Source organism: Entelurus aequoreus, linkage group LG03, assembly GCF_033978785.1.
Source record: "Entelurus aequoreus isolate RoL-2023_Sb linkage group LG03, RoL_Eaeq_v1.1, whole genome shotgun sequence".
In the NCBI taxonomy this organism is placed as follows: domain Eukaryota; kingdom Metazoa; phylum Chordata; class Actinopteri; order Syngnathiformes; family Syngnathidae; genus Entelurus; species Entelurus aequoreus.
Window position 1 is genome coordinate 13,425,677 of NC_084733.1, and position 16,655 is coordinate 13,442,331.

The 16,655-nt window shown below is 39.4% G+C and overlaps 1 protein-coding gene and 1 long non-coding RNA gene across 2 annotated transcripts in view; one reads left to right on the forward strand and one right to left on the reverse strand.

Moving 5' to 3' along the window:
• Positions 1–1,451: 1,451 nt before the first annotated feature.
• On the reverse strand, positions 1,452–15,226 carry lgals3a (lectin, galactoside binding soluble 3a). Its single transcript, XM_062041288.1, has 6 exons — positions 15,062–15,226; positions 14,738–14,755; positions 13,913–14,650; positions 7,302–7,390; positions 7,084–7,240; positions 1,452–2,179 (listed from the first exon to the last, which is right to left on the reverse strand). The coding sequence occupies exons 2-6, from the start codon at positions 14,750–14,752 to the stop codon at positions 2,024–2,026; spliced, it is 1,155 nt and encodes a 384-aa protein (XP_061897272.1). The 5' UTR covers positions 14,753–14,755; positions 15,062–15,226; the 3' UTR covers positions 1,452–2,023.
• The window catches only part of LOC133646177 (uncharacterized), a 40,874-nt gene continuing 38,499 nt past the window's right edge, over positions 14,281–16,655 (forward strand). The window contains exon 1 of the long non-coding RNA XR_009825235.1: positions 14,281–14,819. This is a non-coding gene — a long non-coding RNA (uncharacterized LOC133646177). The remainder of the gene's footprint in view (positions 14,820–16,655) is intronic.

Here is a 16,655-nt window from a genome sequence, read left to right on the forward strand (position 1 = left end):
TGACGTTTTTTTTATATTACGGAATTAATCATTGGAAGCCTTTATAAGATAGGAGGATGTGAACTGGGGTAATTTAAATTTACACAAAATGTACTTAATTGGAGGGAAGTATTCTATAATGTTTTACTTTTACTATATTGCCAAAAGTATTTGGCCACCTGGCACCTTCCTTGACTCACATATGAACTTGAAGTGCCATCCCATTCCTAACCCATAGGGTTCAATATGATGTTTGCAGCTATTATAGCTTCACCTCTTCTGGGAAGGCTGTCCACAAGGTTGCGGAGTGTGTTCATGGGAATATTTGACCATTCTTCCGAAAGCGCATTGGTGAGGTCACACACTGATGTTGGTGGAGAAGGTCTGGCTCTCGAGTCTCCGTTCTAATTCATCCCGAAGGTGTTCTATCGGGTTCAGGTCAGGACTCTGTGCAGGCCAGTCAAGTTAATCCGCACCAGACTCTGTCATCCATGTTTTTATGGACCTTGCTTTGTGCACTGATGCACAATCATGTTGGAAAAGGAAGGGGCCCGCTCCAAACTGTTCCCACAAAGTTGGGAGCATGGAATTGTCCAACATTTTTTGGTATCCTGGAGCATCACTGGAACTAAGGGGCGGAGCCCAACTCCTGAACCACATCATAATTCCTCCTCCACCAAATTTCACTCAGCACAATGCAGTCCGAAACGTACCGTGCTCCTGGCAACCTCCAAACCCAGACTCGTCCATCAGATTGCCAGATGGAAAAGCGTGACTCCTCACTCCAGAGAACGCGTCTCCACTGCTCTAGAGTCCAGTGGCGACGTGCTTTACACCACTGCATCCGACACTTCGCATTGGACTTGGTGATGCATGGCTTAGATGCAGCTGCTCGGCCATGGAAACCCATTCCATGAAGCTCTCTGCGTACTGTACGTGGGCTGATTGGAAGGTCACGTGAAGTTTGGAGCTCTGTAGCAACTGACTGTGCAGAAAGTCTTTGCACTATGCGCTTCAGCATCCGCTGACCCCTCTGTCAGTTTACGTGGCCTACCACTTCGTTGCTGTTGTTCACAAACTCTTCCATTTTCTTATAACAAAGCCGACTGTTGACTTTGGCTAGTGTGTCAGCTATAACTACGTTGCATACCAGAACAATGAACCAGAAAAGTGGATACTTTGACTCATGCTATAGTTGTGTTGCCAGTGGAATGACACTGTATCTATTTACTGCTAATAGGTTCTCATCGTTCACTTGCAAGAGCCGTTCAAAACTCTTGACTTGTTCGCTAATGTCACATCTCCAGTGAGTGGGTTTGCTTTTTTAATGGTATTTTCGTGTCATTTTTATATTGCCTGCAAGTCATGCATGTACTAAATACATTTTTTACAGGTTCTTATTCATTTATTAAATAGCTGTTTATTTGGACAGGTTTATGTTGTTTTATTGAGCGGCAATGAATGCAGAAACGCCTGTGAAGACACATTTTTATTTCAGTCAATCATCTAATACATCTTGAAAATCAGTCAGAGAGTAGACTAGATTCACTCAAACGCATCGTCACTCATTGGATTTTGGCCGAGAAATAATGTCATCTTTGGCAATTTAACACTTTTCTCAGCCACCAGCAATGATTTGGACAAATTTGAAGAGCACGCTAAATTTGAAATGCGGAACAACTGCAAAGTGCATTTACAGTATGCTGGAAATGCGATACAGCATTGAATATGTGTGGTGGAAATGCATTGTGTTGTCTTGTAGTTGCAAAGACATGTACAATAGTAAACATATGGTTAATATATCATCCTGCATATTGTACATTATGATGAGATGTCTGGACACATTATAGTGTAGAAGTGTTGTCATGTAATTCTCGGCATGTATGTGCCATCAGCTGAGATAAATATACAAAAAAAGAACATTGCACTGTGCTGATTAGTGTGTGGTGTGTGTGTGTGTGCGTGCGTGTCTCAAATTCCGTCAAAAGCGCGGTTTTTGGAAGGGATTTTCAAATAGGAGCGTCTGAGTTTGTGTGCGAGCACATCAGATCATGCTGGGCGAGGCGCTGTACAGGACCACGTCACCGGCCACTCGCATCAGGGTGACGTCCTCCATACCGCCCACGCGGTGTTCGTACTCCAGCAGGTGGTTGCCGTCCACGGCCACCTTAAAACTGTCCTCCTCCACCAGGATCTTCAGCTGCGCACAACGAGGGGGAAAGAAAACACAAAACCCTCATCACAGTACGAGCAAACATTTAACTGTCGCAGAAGCGTAAAAAAAAAAAAGTCAACCTCTGGAGTTTACAGTAGAGATGTTCGATAATGGCTTTTTTACCGATATCCGATATTGTCCAACTCTTAATACCGATTCCGATATCAACCGATACCGATATATACAGTCGTGGAATTAACACATTATTATGCCTAATTTTGTTGTGATGCCCCGCTGGATGCATTAAACCAGGGGTGTCCAAACTTTTTCCACTGAGGGCCACACACGGAAAAATTTAAGCATACGGGGGCCATTTTGATATTTTCCATTTTCAAACCATAACAAAATATATAGATTTTTTTTTTTTAACCTTTTGGGCTCCCGGGGACCAGTCAAGGGTCAAGGGTCTCAGTCATTAAAATGTTAAAAAATAAGTCAAATTATTATTATTTTTTACAGTATATCTCTATATCAGCTTCAGGTTGATATCAAGTAAAAAAAAAAACAGGTTTTATGCCTTTTCTGCCAAAAACAACTTTGTTTTTTAAAGTAAAACTGAAATATGCAGTATTTAGTAATTATAGCCCTAAAAGAACAATAATGCAGGACACCATTGATTTGAATCCTTTAATATTTTTGAATAATTACAGTGAAAAGTTAAAATAAAATCCCACTAAATATATTTGGGATCCAAAAGGTCTCCCGCTCATAAAGTGATACATTTTTATTCGTTTTTTTTTTTACTTTTCACACTTAAATTACGAGATCAACTTCAGATATATCTGTCGATTTTACGTTTGAACTATTATTTTGTTTGTTTTATGCTCTTTTGTCAAATAAAACTTTGATGTTTTATATGGCAACCACACAATATATGCAATATTTTTTCCACATAAAACATTTTAAAGTAGGGATGTCCCGATACAACTTTTTCACTTCCGATACGACACCGATATTGTACCCTTGCGTATTGGCCGATACCGATATCAATACGATACGATATAGGCACGAATCATACATATATTTATTCCTTATTTTGTTGTGTGGAATGTTAGAAAAGGCTTAATAAAGCGATGTTACTGTTACTGATGTTGTAGTGTTAAAACAGAAAATAATAGTCAGCAAGAGTAGGTATAGGAAAAACTGACCCATTTATTATTAACCAATTGGTTACATAAATTGTAACCTTCAACAAAAGAGTATTACCTCAACAAATCCAATAAAAACAAAATGTTATATTTAAAGTGCAAAATAACCACTAATACCAACATAATTATACAATTGAATAGAATAAATTAAAAATAAATTAGAAGACCCTGAAAAATAACCTAAATAAATCCAATTAAAAAAACGTTTTAGAGTGCAAACAATTCAAGTTCACTTCAGTTATTTTTTTACTGTCAGCATATGTTGGAAACAACTGTGGGCAGGGACAAAAACAACAAAAACAACACAATATTGTCCATTGTCCAACTGCTCTAAGTTAAGAGTTCACAGCTCCAGTTTCACTGACTGACTGTGCCCAAAACAATGTAGTAATTACTCTTAGTCTTCACTGAAGACTAGTGTAAACAAAATAAACATATCACTCTAATAACAAGAGCATAAAAAAAAAAAAATCAGTCAGTGCCGACTACCCTTACTACTCCTCCTCCTCCTCCTCCTCCTCCTCCTTCTCCTCCTCCACTTTCTGCAGTCCGAGCATAATGTGGAGATTTTTTTTAAAGAAGATAAGCATTTCGGCATGCTGTGTACTTTTTAACCTCTTCGTGCATCTGGGGTATAGTTTTGTCTACAATGTAGTGGCGGCTAGGAATAATGTAGCGAGGTTGGAGGTGCTCCATTAAGCGTTTAAACCCGACATTACTCACCACCGACAGGGGCTGGTCATCAAGCACAATAAACTGGGGTATCTTTTCTGTTATGGCCATTGCCTTTTTGCTGTCCCGTGGTAGTTTGTCACGTCTTGCAAAGCTTTGGGCCAGCGTGGGTTGCTGAAGCGAGCCAGAGGTTTGTTGCTTCGCCTTGCTGCTCTCGCCAAAATCCGCAAGTTCTTTTTTGTGGTGTTTTTTCAAATGTGCCATGAGGTTGCTTGTATTGAACCTTCCCGGTTCTGTCCCTCCACGGGACACTTGCGCCTGACAAATGTTGCATTTAGCGGCAACGTCTTTGTCCGAGTTTAGGTTAAAATACTTCCACACACTGCAAGCACACGCGTTGTCGTTGTTGTGATCACGTGGGCTGTGCATGCTGGATCAGAGACGCTCTTCTTCCGCGGCCGGCACCAACGTTAATTAAGGGGCATTTTTTGCCGCTACCTACTGTGTTGGAGTGTGATCAAACCAGAGTCACCTATTATAGACGTGCTGCAGCGGAAAATGGACAGCTTATATCGGAGCGCTTATATCGGAGTTTTTAGATTCAGTCCGATAAAATCCGATATTCACTTTTTTGGCTAATATCGGACTGATTTCCGATATCAATATCGGATCATCCCTATTTTAAAGTGACATTTTTTAAGTAATAATTCATTGTAACATAGATTTTTTGTCTATTTTTTTTTTCCGAGCCATGGCAAAAAAAATTAAAAATAAATAAAGACAAAAGAAAAAAAAAACAGCCTGCATGGCAGTTTTGTGTCAACATTACTCGTTAGATTTCACCTCATTCCACTTTTTTAAAATGTTTATTTTTTATTTTTGCAATACTATCAATTTTGCAATTTTTGCAGAATGTGTGGGGGGCCGGTAAACGATTAGCTGCGGGCCGCAAATGGCCCCCGGGCCGCACTTTGGACACCTCTGCATTAAACAATGTAACTTTACCATATTTGTACTTTGATAACGCATACAGAGTTAATCTGGATTAAACTTCCAAAAAGCACAAGCTCAGGTAGAAAAAAGCATAATAGTCAGAGAAAGTGTACTGAAATTCCACTCGAGTCCAGGAGGTGGCAGTACTGCACATATTAAGGTGCTTCTTCCAGCTAATTGGATGCACTTTGGAATTGAAAGACGTTTTGAAAGTTAGGGTGAACAAGAAAAGGGTGTAACAAGGGTTAGTGCGTCACAAAAAAATGAGTTTTATTTTGAAATGCCCCCCAAATTTGGAAGAACAAAGCATTCTTTTTTTATGTCGGAAAGCAACAACTTCATCCAAAAAATTGGTTCGAGTTCAATCCCGGGTTCGGGATCTTTCTGTGTGGAGTTTGCATGTTCTAAATCAATAAGGTGCAGATATAAATAAATAGATTACTGTACAGATAAATATATTGCACTTTTGCATATGCATCCACGTTTATGGATGTATGTTATATTGCCTTTATATTCCAGCAAGTTAATCCATTTTGAGGGGAAATTGAGGGGATTATTATGATGCGTTCAAGAGTTAAGACTTAAGATGTTATTGTTGAGTGTTTAATGTGATTTTAGAATTGTATTTACATTGACTGACTTATCCATGGTTATGTTGACATTTCCTTTCTTTTCTGCCTTAATTATAATCAGAGGAAGGTTACATTTGAAATAAAAATGCTTACATTTGCAGGCCTCAAATTTTTACTTTTTAAGGTCAAGGCAAGTGTTGCCTTAAAGGAGGGCTCATATTTTAGGGCATCAAAGGCAAGTTAGAAGGGTTAGCGTCCCGGAAGAGTTGGTGCTGCAAGGAATTCTGGGATTTTGTTCTGTTGTGTTTATGTTGTGTTGCAGGGCAAATATTCTCCCGAAATGTGTTTGTCATTGTTGTTTAGTGTGGTCTCACTATATGGCACAGGTTTATGACAGTGTTGGCGTTGTTATGTCCGAGTTGTTAGGCCGCCATGATTATCTAGCCAAACAATGCTAGTGCGCATGCGCCTGACTTCGTGTTGCCTAAGACGCATTAATAAACGACAGGGTTTCGGTAATTAAAAAAATATGTAAAGGGTGGTCACGGCTTGTTGTTGCCACAAATGTAGGTCAATTTGTTAGGGCATTACGGCAAATGAGAGGGCGGTCGCGGATTTTGCCGCAGTCGCCGTGGTTAAAGTCGAGCCCTGCATTTGATATATTTTAAGTAGAGATGTCCGATAATGGCTTTTTCGCCGATAACCGATATTCCGATATTGTCCAACTCTTAATTACCGATTGCGATATCAACCGATACCGATATATACAGTCGTGGAATTAACACATTATTATGCCTAATTTTGTTGTGATGCCCCGCTGGATGCATTAAACAATGTAACAAGGTTTTCCAAAATAAATCAACTCAAGTTATGGAAAAAAATGCCAACATGGCACTGCCATATTTATTATTGAAGTCACAAAGTGCATTATTGTAGCATCCCGGAAGAGTTAGTGCTGCAAGGGGTTCTGGGTATTCGTTCTGTTGTGTTTGTGTTGTGTTACGGTGCGGATGTTCTCCCGAAATGTGTTTGTCATTCTTGTTTGGTGTGGGTTCACAGTGTGGCGCATATTTGTAACAGTGTTAAAGTTGTTTATACGTCCACCCTCAGTGTGACCCTGTATGGCTGTTGACCAAGTATGCCTTGCATTCACTTGTGTGTGTGAAAAGCCGTAGATATTATGTGACTGGGCCGGCTTTCAAAGGCAGTGCCTTTAAGGTTTATTGCCGCTCTGTACTTCTCCCTACGTCCGTGTACACAGAGGCGTTTTAAAAAGTCATCAATTTTACTTTTTGAAACCGATACCGATAATTTTAAAACCGATAATTTCCGATATTACATTTTAAAGCATTTATCGGACATCTCTAATTTTAAGTCATAAAAAATACCAACATTTATGGATATAGATATCGTTTTTTTTTATCCCGTTCATGTGAATACAATTCAATAACCGAAACATGCACTAACCGTGGAGCCAATAACAACAACAAAAAAGTTGTCCTACCTCAAAACGTTGACCTGGAACAAACGGGTAGTGACCGTCACGCTCCTCCGGCCCCCAACATCCGCCGATGCTTGAGTTTCGAACAATCGTCTGCTCGCTGAAGCGGGGATTTAGGTGGAAGACCACGTCTGGACCTTTGATGAAGTCAACTTGGAACCTTCAGGAGGAGAAAAGTCAAGCATAAAAGCCAACGGTGCAGGTGAGGGCGGTAAACGCACCGGTTGGCGCCGGGCAGAGGCTCCCCGACGATGGTGATGACAAGACGGGGCAGAATCCCTGCGTGGAGTTGGAGATCGTATGGCACCATCTGCAAAAAAACAAAAACAATCTATGAAATGTAAAAATACAAACTAAAACCTCCTCTGTCAGCAGTAAAAGACCATCATGCATACCATCAACACCTTTTGGGGATTTTCCTCAACGTGATCACTTCTGCTCGTTGAAAAGAGCAGTCTCCAAATGTTTTTTCAGTAGATATTTCGCCATTTATTTTTATTTATAATTAAAAAGAGGGTCTGAATACGCGCTAAACATAACAAAATAGCTAAACTGCCAACACTAATCCCTTATGCTACGTCTTTTTATTCGCTGGCAGATCAGGTGTGTTAAGAAGCACATTTAGAACGCCATCTACTGTATGCAGTAGTAACAGTTCCTTTATAAAGTGTTTATGATAGGGGTGTAACGGTACGTGTATTTGTATTAAACCGTTTCGGTAAGGGGGTTTCGGTTCGGAGGTGTACCGAACGAGTTTCCACACAAACATATTTAGTAGCCGCTTAAGCTAAAGTCTTAACAAGCTGCTCCGCTTGTTCTGCCTCTGTCTCTTGCCAATCAGCAGTGCGTATTCAGAGCAGTAACAGCCAATCAGCAGTGCGTATTCAGAGCGCATGAAGTCAGTGCTTCTGCGGTGGGGTTAGCAGATAGGTGTTTAGCAGGTAAGCATCAGGCAGCGGACTCTCCCCAAATTATAATAAACACCTCCCAGTCAACTACTAGTGACATCACTATGAGCCCGTTGACGTTCTAAACACAAACGGCAGCTCAGCTCGCTCGCAATCCTGGCTGGAGGTGAAGGCTAATTAGCTTTTAGCGTAACGTTAGCTCATTTTGCTGTGTGTGTGTGTGTGTGTGTTACGGACAGCAAAGCCCTGTCTGTCTGTTATTTCACTTTACCTTTTTCTGTGTTGAAGCGGCAAAAAAGGACATTATGTTAAACGAAGAGTTTCTGTCTCTGATAGTTGATATAATAATGTAACAGCATCATTAAGCCTACATGAACTCCATGGTGTTCAGGGATGAATAGTCTCTCCTATTGCTATTGTACTATTTTTTTCAGCTATAGTTACATTAATCATTAGTAATGGAGCAGCCTAGTTTTGAATGGCAGGGTCCCTGCTATCCCATGTTGATAAAAATATAACATTTGCATAATAAAAATCAACTACAGGCTTCCCAAATGCTGTAATAAATTAAGCATGATGAGTTGACTTGAAACTGTTTAATGTTGCACTTTTTATATGGAGAAGAAAAGTTTTGTCATTTTATTTAATCTGAGCAACAACTTGAGGCAGTTTAATGTTGATTAACGTGGGCAGAATTATTATAGTGTTCCCAATGTTAAAAGGATAAAGGCATTGTTTACAAATTTGGTAAATAAATAACCAAAAAATGTATATTTTGTTGTTTTCTTACTGTACCGAAAATGAACCGAATTGTGACCTCTAAACCGAGGTACGTACCGAACCGACATTTTTGTGTACCGTTACACCCCTCGTTCATGAACAAGAGTGCACAAGTAACACTAAAACTATTCATGGCGCCACTAATAAATGTGTGTAGGGAAAAAAAATTCAAAAGCTCAGTGTTCATGTTTAGTGCGTGATGTGAACATTTTAATACACAGATAAATGTGTTACATCAGAAAAACATTATGAATGTATAGCATACAAATACACATTGTCGTACATGACGTGACAGGTAAAACACCACAACCCTGCACCAAGTTCTCAAACCAAGTGTCGCTTCTGGAAGTCCTTGTGCACATCATTTAAAGGCTGGATAATAACGGGGCTGGAAGACAAGAACACAAAAGCTATTTGGACTTCGGCTTTATTGAAGCCCAGCACAACAGTCTGCCCCCCTCCGGCGAACCCAGCAAGACCCAGAAGTAGAATGTCAACACCAGCATTCCAGTTGGAAAGATCCACATAAGACTACCTTGAAAGCTGCTCTATATCCCCAACAGCGAGCACATGTTCGCAAACGAGCTTCAGGAGGACACGGGGAACAAATAGATGTTGATATTTGTCACATTTACAAGTTCAACTCTGTTAAACATTGTGGGCGCACTGAAAGAAATGATTAGCGTTCATGGCTGATAATCACCACTGCCCTGTTAGCATGTAGCTAGTGTTGCTCACCTAGCATGATGTTAAACTGTAATGATAGCATGTAGCTCAGCCAGCTAAGCCAGTTCTGCTAACCTAGCATGATGTTGAAATGTAATGATACTATGTAGCTCACATAGCTATGCTAATGTTGTTAACCTAAGCCTGTTAAAATCTAATGATAGCATACAGCTCACATGGCTATGCTACTATTGCTAACCGAGCAATCAGTTAAAATGTCATTTTAGCATGTAGCTCACATAGCTAGTTTTTAGACTTAGACAATTATTGATCCACAAGGGAAATTGTTCCACACAGTAGCTCAGTTACAAAGGATGGAAAGTGTAAGGATAGAAAGGACAATGTAGGTATAAAGTAGACTAAAAATGTACCGTATTAGCAATATAAAATATAACATACTAATATTTACATATTATATATACAGTATATAATATATACTGATGTTATAATATTGTATTATATTTTCATATAATATATTAGGGATGCAACAACTAATCCATTAAATCGATTAAAATCGATTATAAAAATAGTTGACGATTAATTTAGTCATCGATTCGTTGGATCTATGCTATGCGCATGCACAGAGGCTACTTTATTATTATTTTTTTTTTAATAAACCTTTATTTATGAACTGCAACATTTACAAACAGCTGAGAAACAATAATCAAAATAAGTATGGTGCAAGTATGCTGGTTTTTTTCAATAAAATACTGGAAAGGATAGAAATGTAGTTTGTCTCTTTTATCCGATTAATCGAAGTAATAATCGACAGATTAATCGATTATCAAATTAGTTGTTAGTTGCAGCCTTATAATATATACAATACAATATTTTTCTAACCGAACATGATGTTAAAATGTAATGGAAGCCTGTGGTACATGAAATTGAGTGGTTGCATTGCAGACACAAGAAGTCCACAAAAAATAAAGTAAAGAAACACATAAAAAAATAAATAAAAAAGAGTGGAAACAAAAAAACAACACTAAAAGACATTAAAGAAATTCAAAGAGAACAGAGCTGATATGATGAAACCAGCTGCCACTTCAGAGACGCCATTTCTACATACAGCTACAAAAGTAAAACAAAAAAATACATAGAGACACAAAAATACATAGTGCGCGCACACAATTGCCAATTGCATGGATAAACAACTAAACAATAACAAAAACCCCATTGCAACACTCACATACACCTCTGGCCTATAAAGCTATGTGAGCTACATGATAACGCTACATTTTAATATCATGCACAGTTACAGTGTATATGTAAAAAGTGGATTAAGTCCACAATAGTGCTTCTTGTAGACTATTGTAGGGGAACAAACCCGACCAAACTACTTACTGGAAACATGTCCTTACAAAGGACATGTTCGTATTATTCTTCGTATTATTTTTAAAGTAGGATACAGAGACCACACAAATCCACTCTTCATTAGGGCAGGATTATTAAAACTGAAAGACATTGTAGAATTGCATACTCTATTAGCGATGTTCAAAGCTAGAAATAAAATTCTTCCGAAGGACTTACAAAAGTTATTTGTGTTCACGTCTGAAGATGAGAACCACAGAAGGCCGTATGACTTTAAACATCCGAGAGCGCGAACAAATTTGAAACAAATGTGCTTGCCTGTTGCTGGTGTGAAAGCATGGAATTCTCCAAAGCAGTGTTTTTCAACCACTGTGCCGCGGCAGACAGGTGTGCCGTGAGATACAGTCTGGTGTGCCGTGGGAGATTATGTAATTTCACCTAATTGGGTCAAAAATATTTTCTGTAAACCAGTAATTATAATCCTCAAATAATGTGCCATTGTTGAGTGTCTGTGCTGTTTACCATGAATTGATTAACGTGGACAAGTTGAAAAACTTATTCGGGTGTTACCATTTAGTGGTCAATTGTACGGAATATGTACTGTACTGTGCAATCTACTAATAAAAGTTTCAATCAATCAATAGAGCTCGGCAGAGTAACCGTGTAATACTCTTCCATATCAGTAGGTGGCAGCAGGTAGCGAATTGCTTTGTAGATGTCAGGAACATGGTTTGTCGTGATCACAATATGCGGGAGGCAGGGTGCAGGTAAAAAGGTATCTAACGCTTAAACCAAAAATAAACAAAAGGCGAGTACCGCTAAGAAAAGGCATTGAAGCTTAGGGATGGCTATGCAAAACGAAACTAAAACTGAACTCACTGCAAAGTAAACAAAAACAGAATGCTGGACGACAGCAAAGACTTACAGCGCGTGGAGCAGACGGCGTCCACAAAGTTAATCCGTACATGACATGGCTATCAACAATGTCCCCACTAAGAAGGATAGCGTCTGCACAACTTAAAATAGTCTTGATTGCCACAATAAAGCAGCTGCGGGCAATAACGTTCAAGGAAGACATGAAACTGCAACAGGGAAATTCCAACAAAACAGGAAAATCCACCGAAATAGGAGCGCAAGACAAGAACTAAAACACTACACACAAAAAAATGTCAATAACGTGATGTGACGGGTCGTGACAGTACACCTACTTTGAGACAAGAGCTATAGTGAAGCATGGTTGGTTATGGTTTGAATTCATATCCAACAATTGCAAAAAAAACATATTTTTATTGTCAATATCGGCTGCCGAGTTTCATTTTTCAATGATTTCTGCTGGTTGTGTGCCTCGGGATTTTTTCAATTAATAAAATGTGCCTTGGCTCAGAAAAGGTTGCAAAACACTGCTCTAAGGAAAGACTTAAAAAGTTGCAAGAATATCTTTGGAATTTAAAAAGAGTTACAAAAAGAGACAACTGGAATTATATCAAACTGATTTTTGATTTTGATTGGACGTGTCATTGTGAAAATGCTTAAACGAAAATTAAGAAGTATGTTGGAGTTGGGGTGTTGGTGGAGGGAACAGTGATAAAGTCATCTCAAAGTTTGATCATATTACACCTAAACTGGCTCACCTACACTGGCATCCTGTGCACTTAAGATGTGACTTTAAGGTTTTACTACTTACGTATAAAATACTACACGGTCAAGCTCCATCCTATCTTGCCGATTGTATTGTACCATATGTCCCGGCAAGAAATCTGCGTTCAAATAACTCCAGCTTATTAGTGATTCCCAGAGCCCACAAAAAGTCTGCGGGCTATAGAGCGTTTTCTGTTCGGGCTCCAGTACTCTGGAATACCCTCCCGGTAACAGTTAGAGATGCTACCTCAGTAGAAGCATTTAAGTCCCATCTTAAAACTCTTAAAACAGGTCCGGTGGCCATGGATGAAGTGCTGGCTGTCCAGAGTCGGGACCACTCGCCTGTGCATCGGTTGGGGACATCCCTGCGCTGCTGACCCGTCTCCGCTCGAGATGGTCTCCTGCTGACCCCACTATGGACTGGACTCTCACTATTATGTTAGATCTACTATGGACTGGACTTTCACAATATTATGTCAGACCCACTCGACGTCCATTGCATCCGGTCTCCCCTTTCGGGGGGGGGAGGGGGGGGGGGTCACCCACATATGCGGTCCTCTCCAAGGTTTCTCATAGTCATTCACATCTACGTCCCATTGGAGTTGTGAGTTTTTCCTTGCCCTTATGTGGGCTCTGTACCGCGGATGTCGTTGTGGCTTGTGCAGCCCTTTGAGACACTTGTGATTTAGGGCTATATACCGTATTTTCCACACTATAAGGCGCACCGGATTATAAGGCGCACCTTCAATGAATGGCCTATTTTAAAACTTATTTCATATATAAGGCGCACCGCATTATAAGGCGCATAGAATAGACGCTACAGTAGAGGCTGGGGTTGCGAGACCTGTTGTGGCTCAATATTTATCATTTATATAAGGCGCACCGGATTATAAGGCGCACTGTGAGCTTTTGAGAAAATTGGAGGTTTTTAGGTGCGCCTTATAGTGCAGAAAATACGGTACATAAACATTGATTGATTGATCTCAAATAATTTGTGTTAAAAAGGGGGCAGATAAATATAAGAATATTATTCTTCCATCTGCTCCTTTCTGATCATGGAAATGTATAAGAAACAATAAAAGTGTCAACTGTACGTGGCTTGTATATATGCATTTTCATGAAAGGATTAAAAGGAATGATGATGATGATGAAGACAAAGATACCGTATTTTTCGGAGTATAAGTCGCACCGGCCGAAAATGCATAAGGAAAAAAACATTGAGCTAAATAATATTATTTGATATTTTACGGTAATGTGTTAATAATTTCACACACAAGTCGCTCCTGAGTATAAGTCGCACTAAAAGTGCGACTTATAGTCCGAAAAATACGGTATGAATTTTTATGAAAGGAATAGAAAGAAATTATGATGAAGACAAAGATAAGTTCAAAGAGTTTTCACCAAAAAGCTGCCCAGCAGAGACTCAAAACGCCATAAAAGAAAGCAGCAAACAAAGTAAAGACCGTACTCACCAACATGCCTCCTGGAGCAGGGGGCCCGTCATAAGGTCCCATTGGGCCAGGCCCAGGACCGAAGGGGCCAGGGGCGGGTGGGAAACCTCCACCTGCAGATCCCCAGGATCCAGGGGGAATTGGGGGGAAGCCTCCGCTGGGGTACGCTGGGAAAGAGCCTGGACCGGCTGGGGGAGGGTAACTGCCCGGACCGGCTGGAGGGGGATAACCACCCGGACCCCCCGGTCCGTACATGCCGTCACCCCCTGGCGGGTAGTTACCCGGTAACGGCATGTTTGAATATGGGCCAGGAGGAGCTCCGGGGCCGGAGGGGAAAGGTCCAGCCGGATAAGGAACGGGGCCTCCGGGAAGCTGTCCTGGAGCTCCTTCGGGCGGGTAGTGCCCAGGGAACTGGCCCGGCGCCCCAGGACCGGAGGGATACTGCCCTGGAGCCCCTGGTGCTGGAGGAAACTGTCCAGGTACGCCGGGACCGGACGGGTAGCCACCGGGTGCTGAAGGCGGTCCCGGGTAGTGACCCGGTGCTCCGGGGCCCGAAGGGAACGGGAACTGGCCCGGCGCGCCGGGGCCGGATCCGCCGGGGTAGCCGGACGGGGCCGAGGGCTGGGTGGGGGCTCCCGGGGCGGAGGCGGGCCACCCCGGGTTGGAAGGATGCTGAGCATTGTTGGCGGGAGCCGTGGGGTTGGTGTTGCCTTGAGACGTGGCCTTGCTCGGGGTGCTGTCTCCCAAAGCGTCTGACAGCTAACAAACACAAAACACTTTTTTTTTTCCTTTTTATTTAAGTCAACAGGAAATGGATGGACAAGGAAACCGGAAATAGATACTCACAGAGAAATCTGCCATGACCTAAAAAAAAAAGAAGAGAAGAAGAAATGAGGAGCTGTCAAAGAAGAGGGCGTGTCACGTGTTCGTGAGTAATACAACAAATATTTCCAGGACAAACAAAAATGTCAACTCATGAAATGACACCAACACAAACGCACCAAACTAGGCTAATTAGTTCGTTGACGGCTTTTTGACTTGTGACAACTCGCTAAGTAGCTAGCTCGCTACTTGACAGCTGACTGGGTGTTGTGCTAACAGCTAGCTGGCTTTTAAAACCACAGGAGGGGAGAAGAAAGAAAGACAACAAAAAAAGTAGCTGATAAAAACCTCTCCGGGCGTTCGACTCTTCTGTGGTGTAAAGTGAAAGCCGAGTGGAGCAGCGGCGAGGAGCAGGTCTAGTTTAGCATCGGCCGGCTAAAGTGCAACTAACAAGCTAACGTGACGCGCGCGAGCGACAACTCTTCAAACAGGAAGTGCGCGCACGCCCCGTCGATGACGTCAGCGACGCTGAAAGACAAAGGAAGAGAGAGACTCCACTCGGCGTGTTTATGAAAGACAGCAACCTAATAAATTATCTTTTTTTTTCTTCTTTTTTTATAATGTTGCAAGCTAAATGTTTACGACATAAAAGTCGTTTTCTTTTTTAAAGTGAAACCCAAATTATTTAATTAAATCTTGGAAAATTATACAAAAAGTATATATATATATATATATACATATATATATATATATATATATATATATATATATATATATATATATATATATATATATATATATATATATATATATATATATATATATATATATGTATATATATATATATATATGTATATATATATATATATATATATATATGTATATATATATATATATATATATAAAAAAAAAAAAAAAATATATATATATATATATATATATATATATATATATTACATAATATATATTAAATATATTATATTTAATATATTAAAAAAAAATATATATATATATACTTTTTGTATAATTAAATTAAATCATATATATATATATATATATTATTTATATCGGGGCGGTATAGCTCGGTTGGTAGAGCGGCCGTGCCAGCAACTTGAGGGTTGCAGGTTCGATCCCCGCTTCCGCCATCCTAGTCACTGCCGTTGTGTCCTTGGGCAAGACACTTTACCTACCTGTTCTCAGTGCCACCCACACTGGTTTAAATGTAACTTAGATATTGGGTTTCACTATGTAAAGCGCTTTGAGTCACTAGAGAAAAGCGCTATATAAAATATAATTGATTGATTGATTAATTGATTATTTAATTATATATATACAGTATATATATGATTTAGTTATATATATATATGATTTAATTAAATCATATATAAATATATATATATATATGATTTAATTTAAAAAAATTATATATATATATATATATATATATATATTCACAATTTAAAGTAAATTGTAAATATATATATATATATATATATATATATATATATATATATATATATATATATATATATATATATATATATATATATATATTCACACTTTACTTTAAGGGCTTTTCTACTTTTTTGTATGTTTATTTTTTTTCTATATATTTGTATTGTCTCTTTTTTCCGCTTTCTTTAACAGTTTTTGTTTGTATAATGATGTTGATTGCTCAACCTGGTGCATATTTGAAATATTTAAATGTTTATATGTATTTACATGAATGTATTAGGATTCATCTCATGATATCATTATACAGTGCATTTGATTGTAAAAAAGAAAAAAGAAAATTGAATAATCAAATGCACTGTATAATGATATTATTAGATGAATCCTAATACATTTATGTAAATAAATATAAACATTTCCAATATTTTCAAATATCCACCAGGTTGAGCAATCAACATTATACAAACAAAAACTGTTAAAGAAAGCGAAA

What these genes read in the sequence shown, in the direction of transcription:
- lgals3a (XM_062041288.1), bottom strand. An exon ending in CCTCTGCCCGGCGCCAACCG is followed by an intron (nt 7,241 to 7,301) that starts GTGCGTTTACCG and finishes CTCCTCCTGAAG; the next exon opens with GTTCCAAGTTGACTTCATCA. An exon ending in TTCCAGGTCAACGTTTTGAG is followed by an intron (nt 2,180 to 7,083) that starts GTAGGACAACTT and finishes CGTTGTGCGCAG; the next exon opens with CTGAAGATCCTGGTGGAGGA.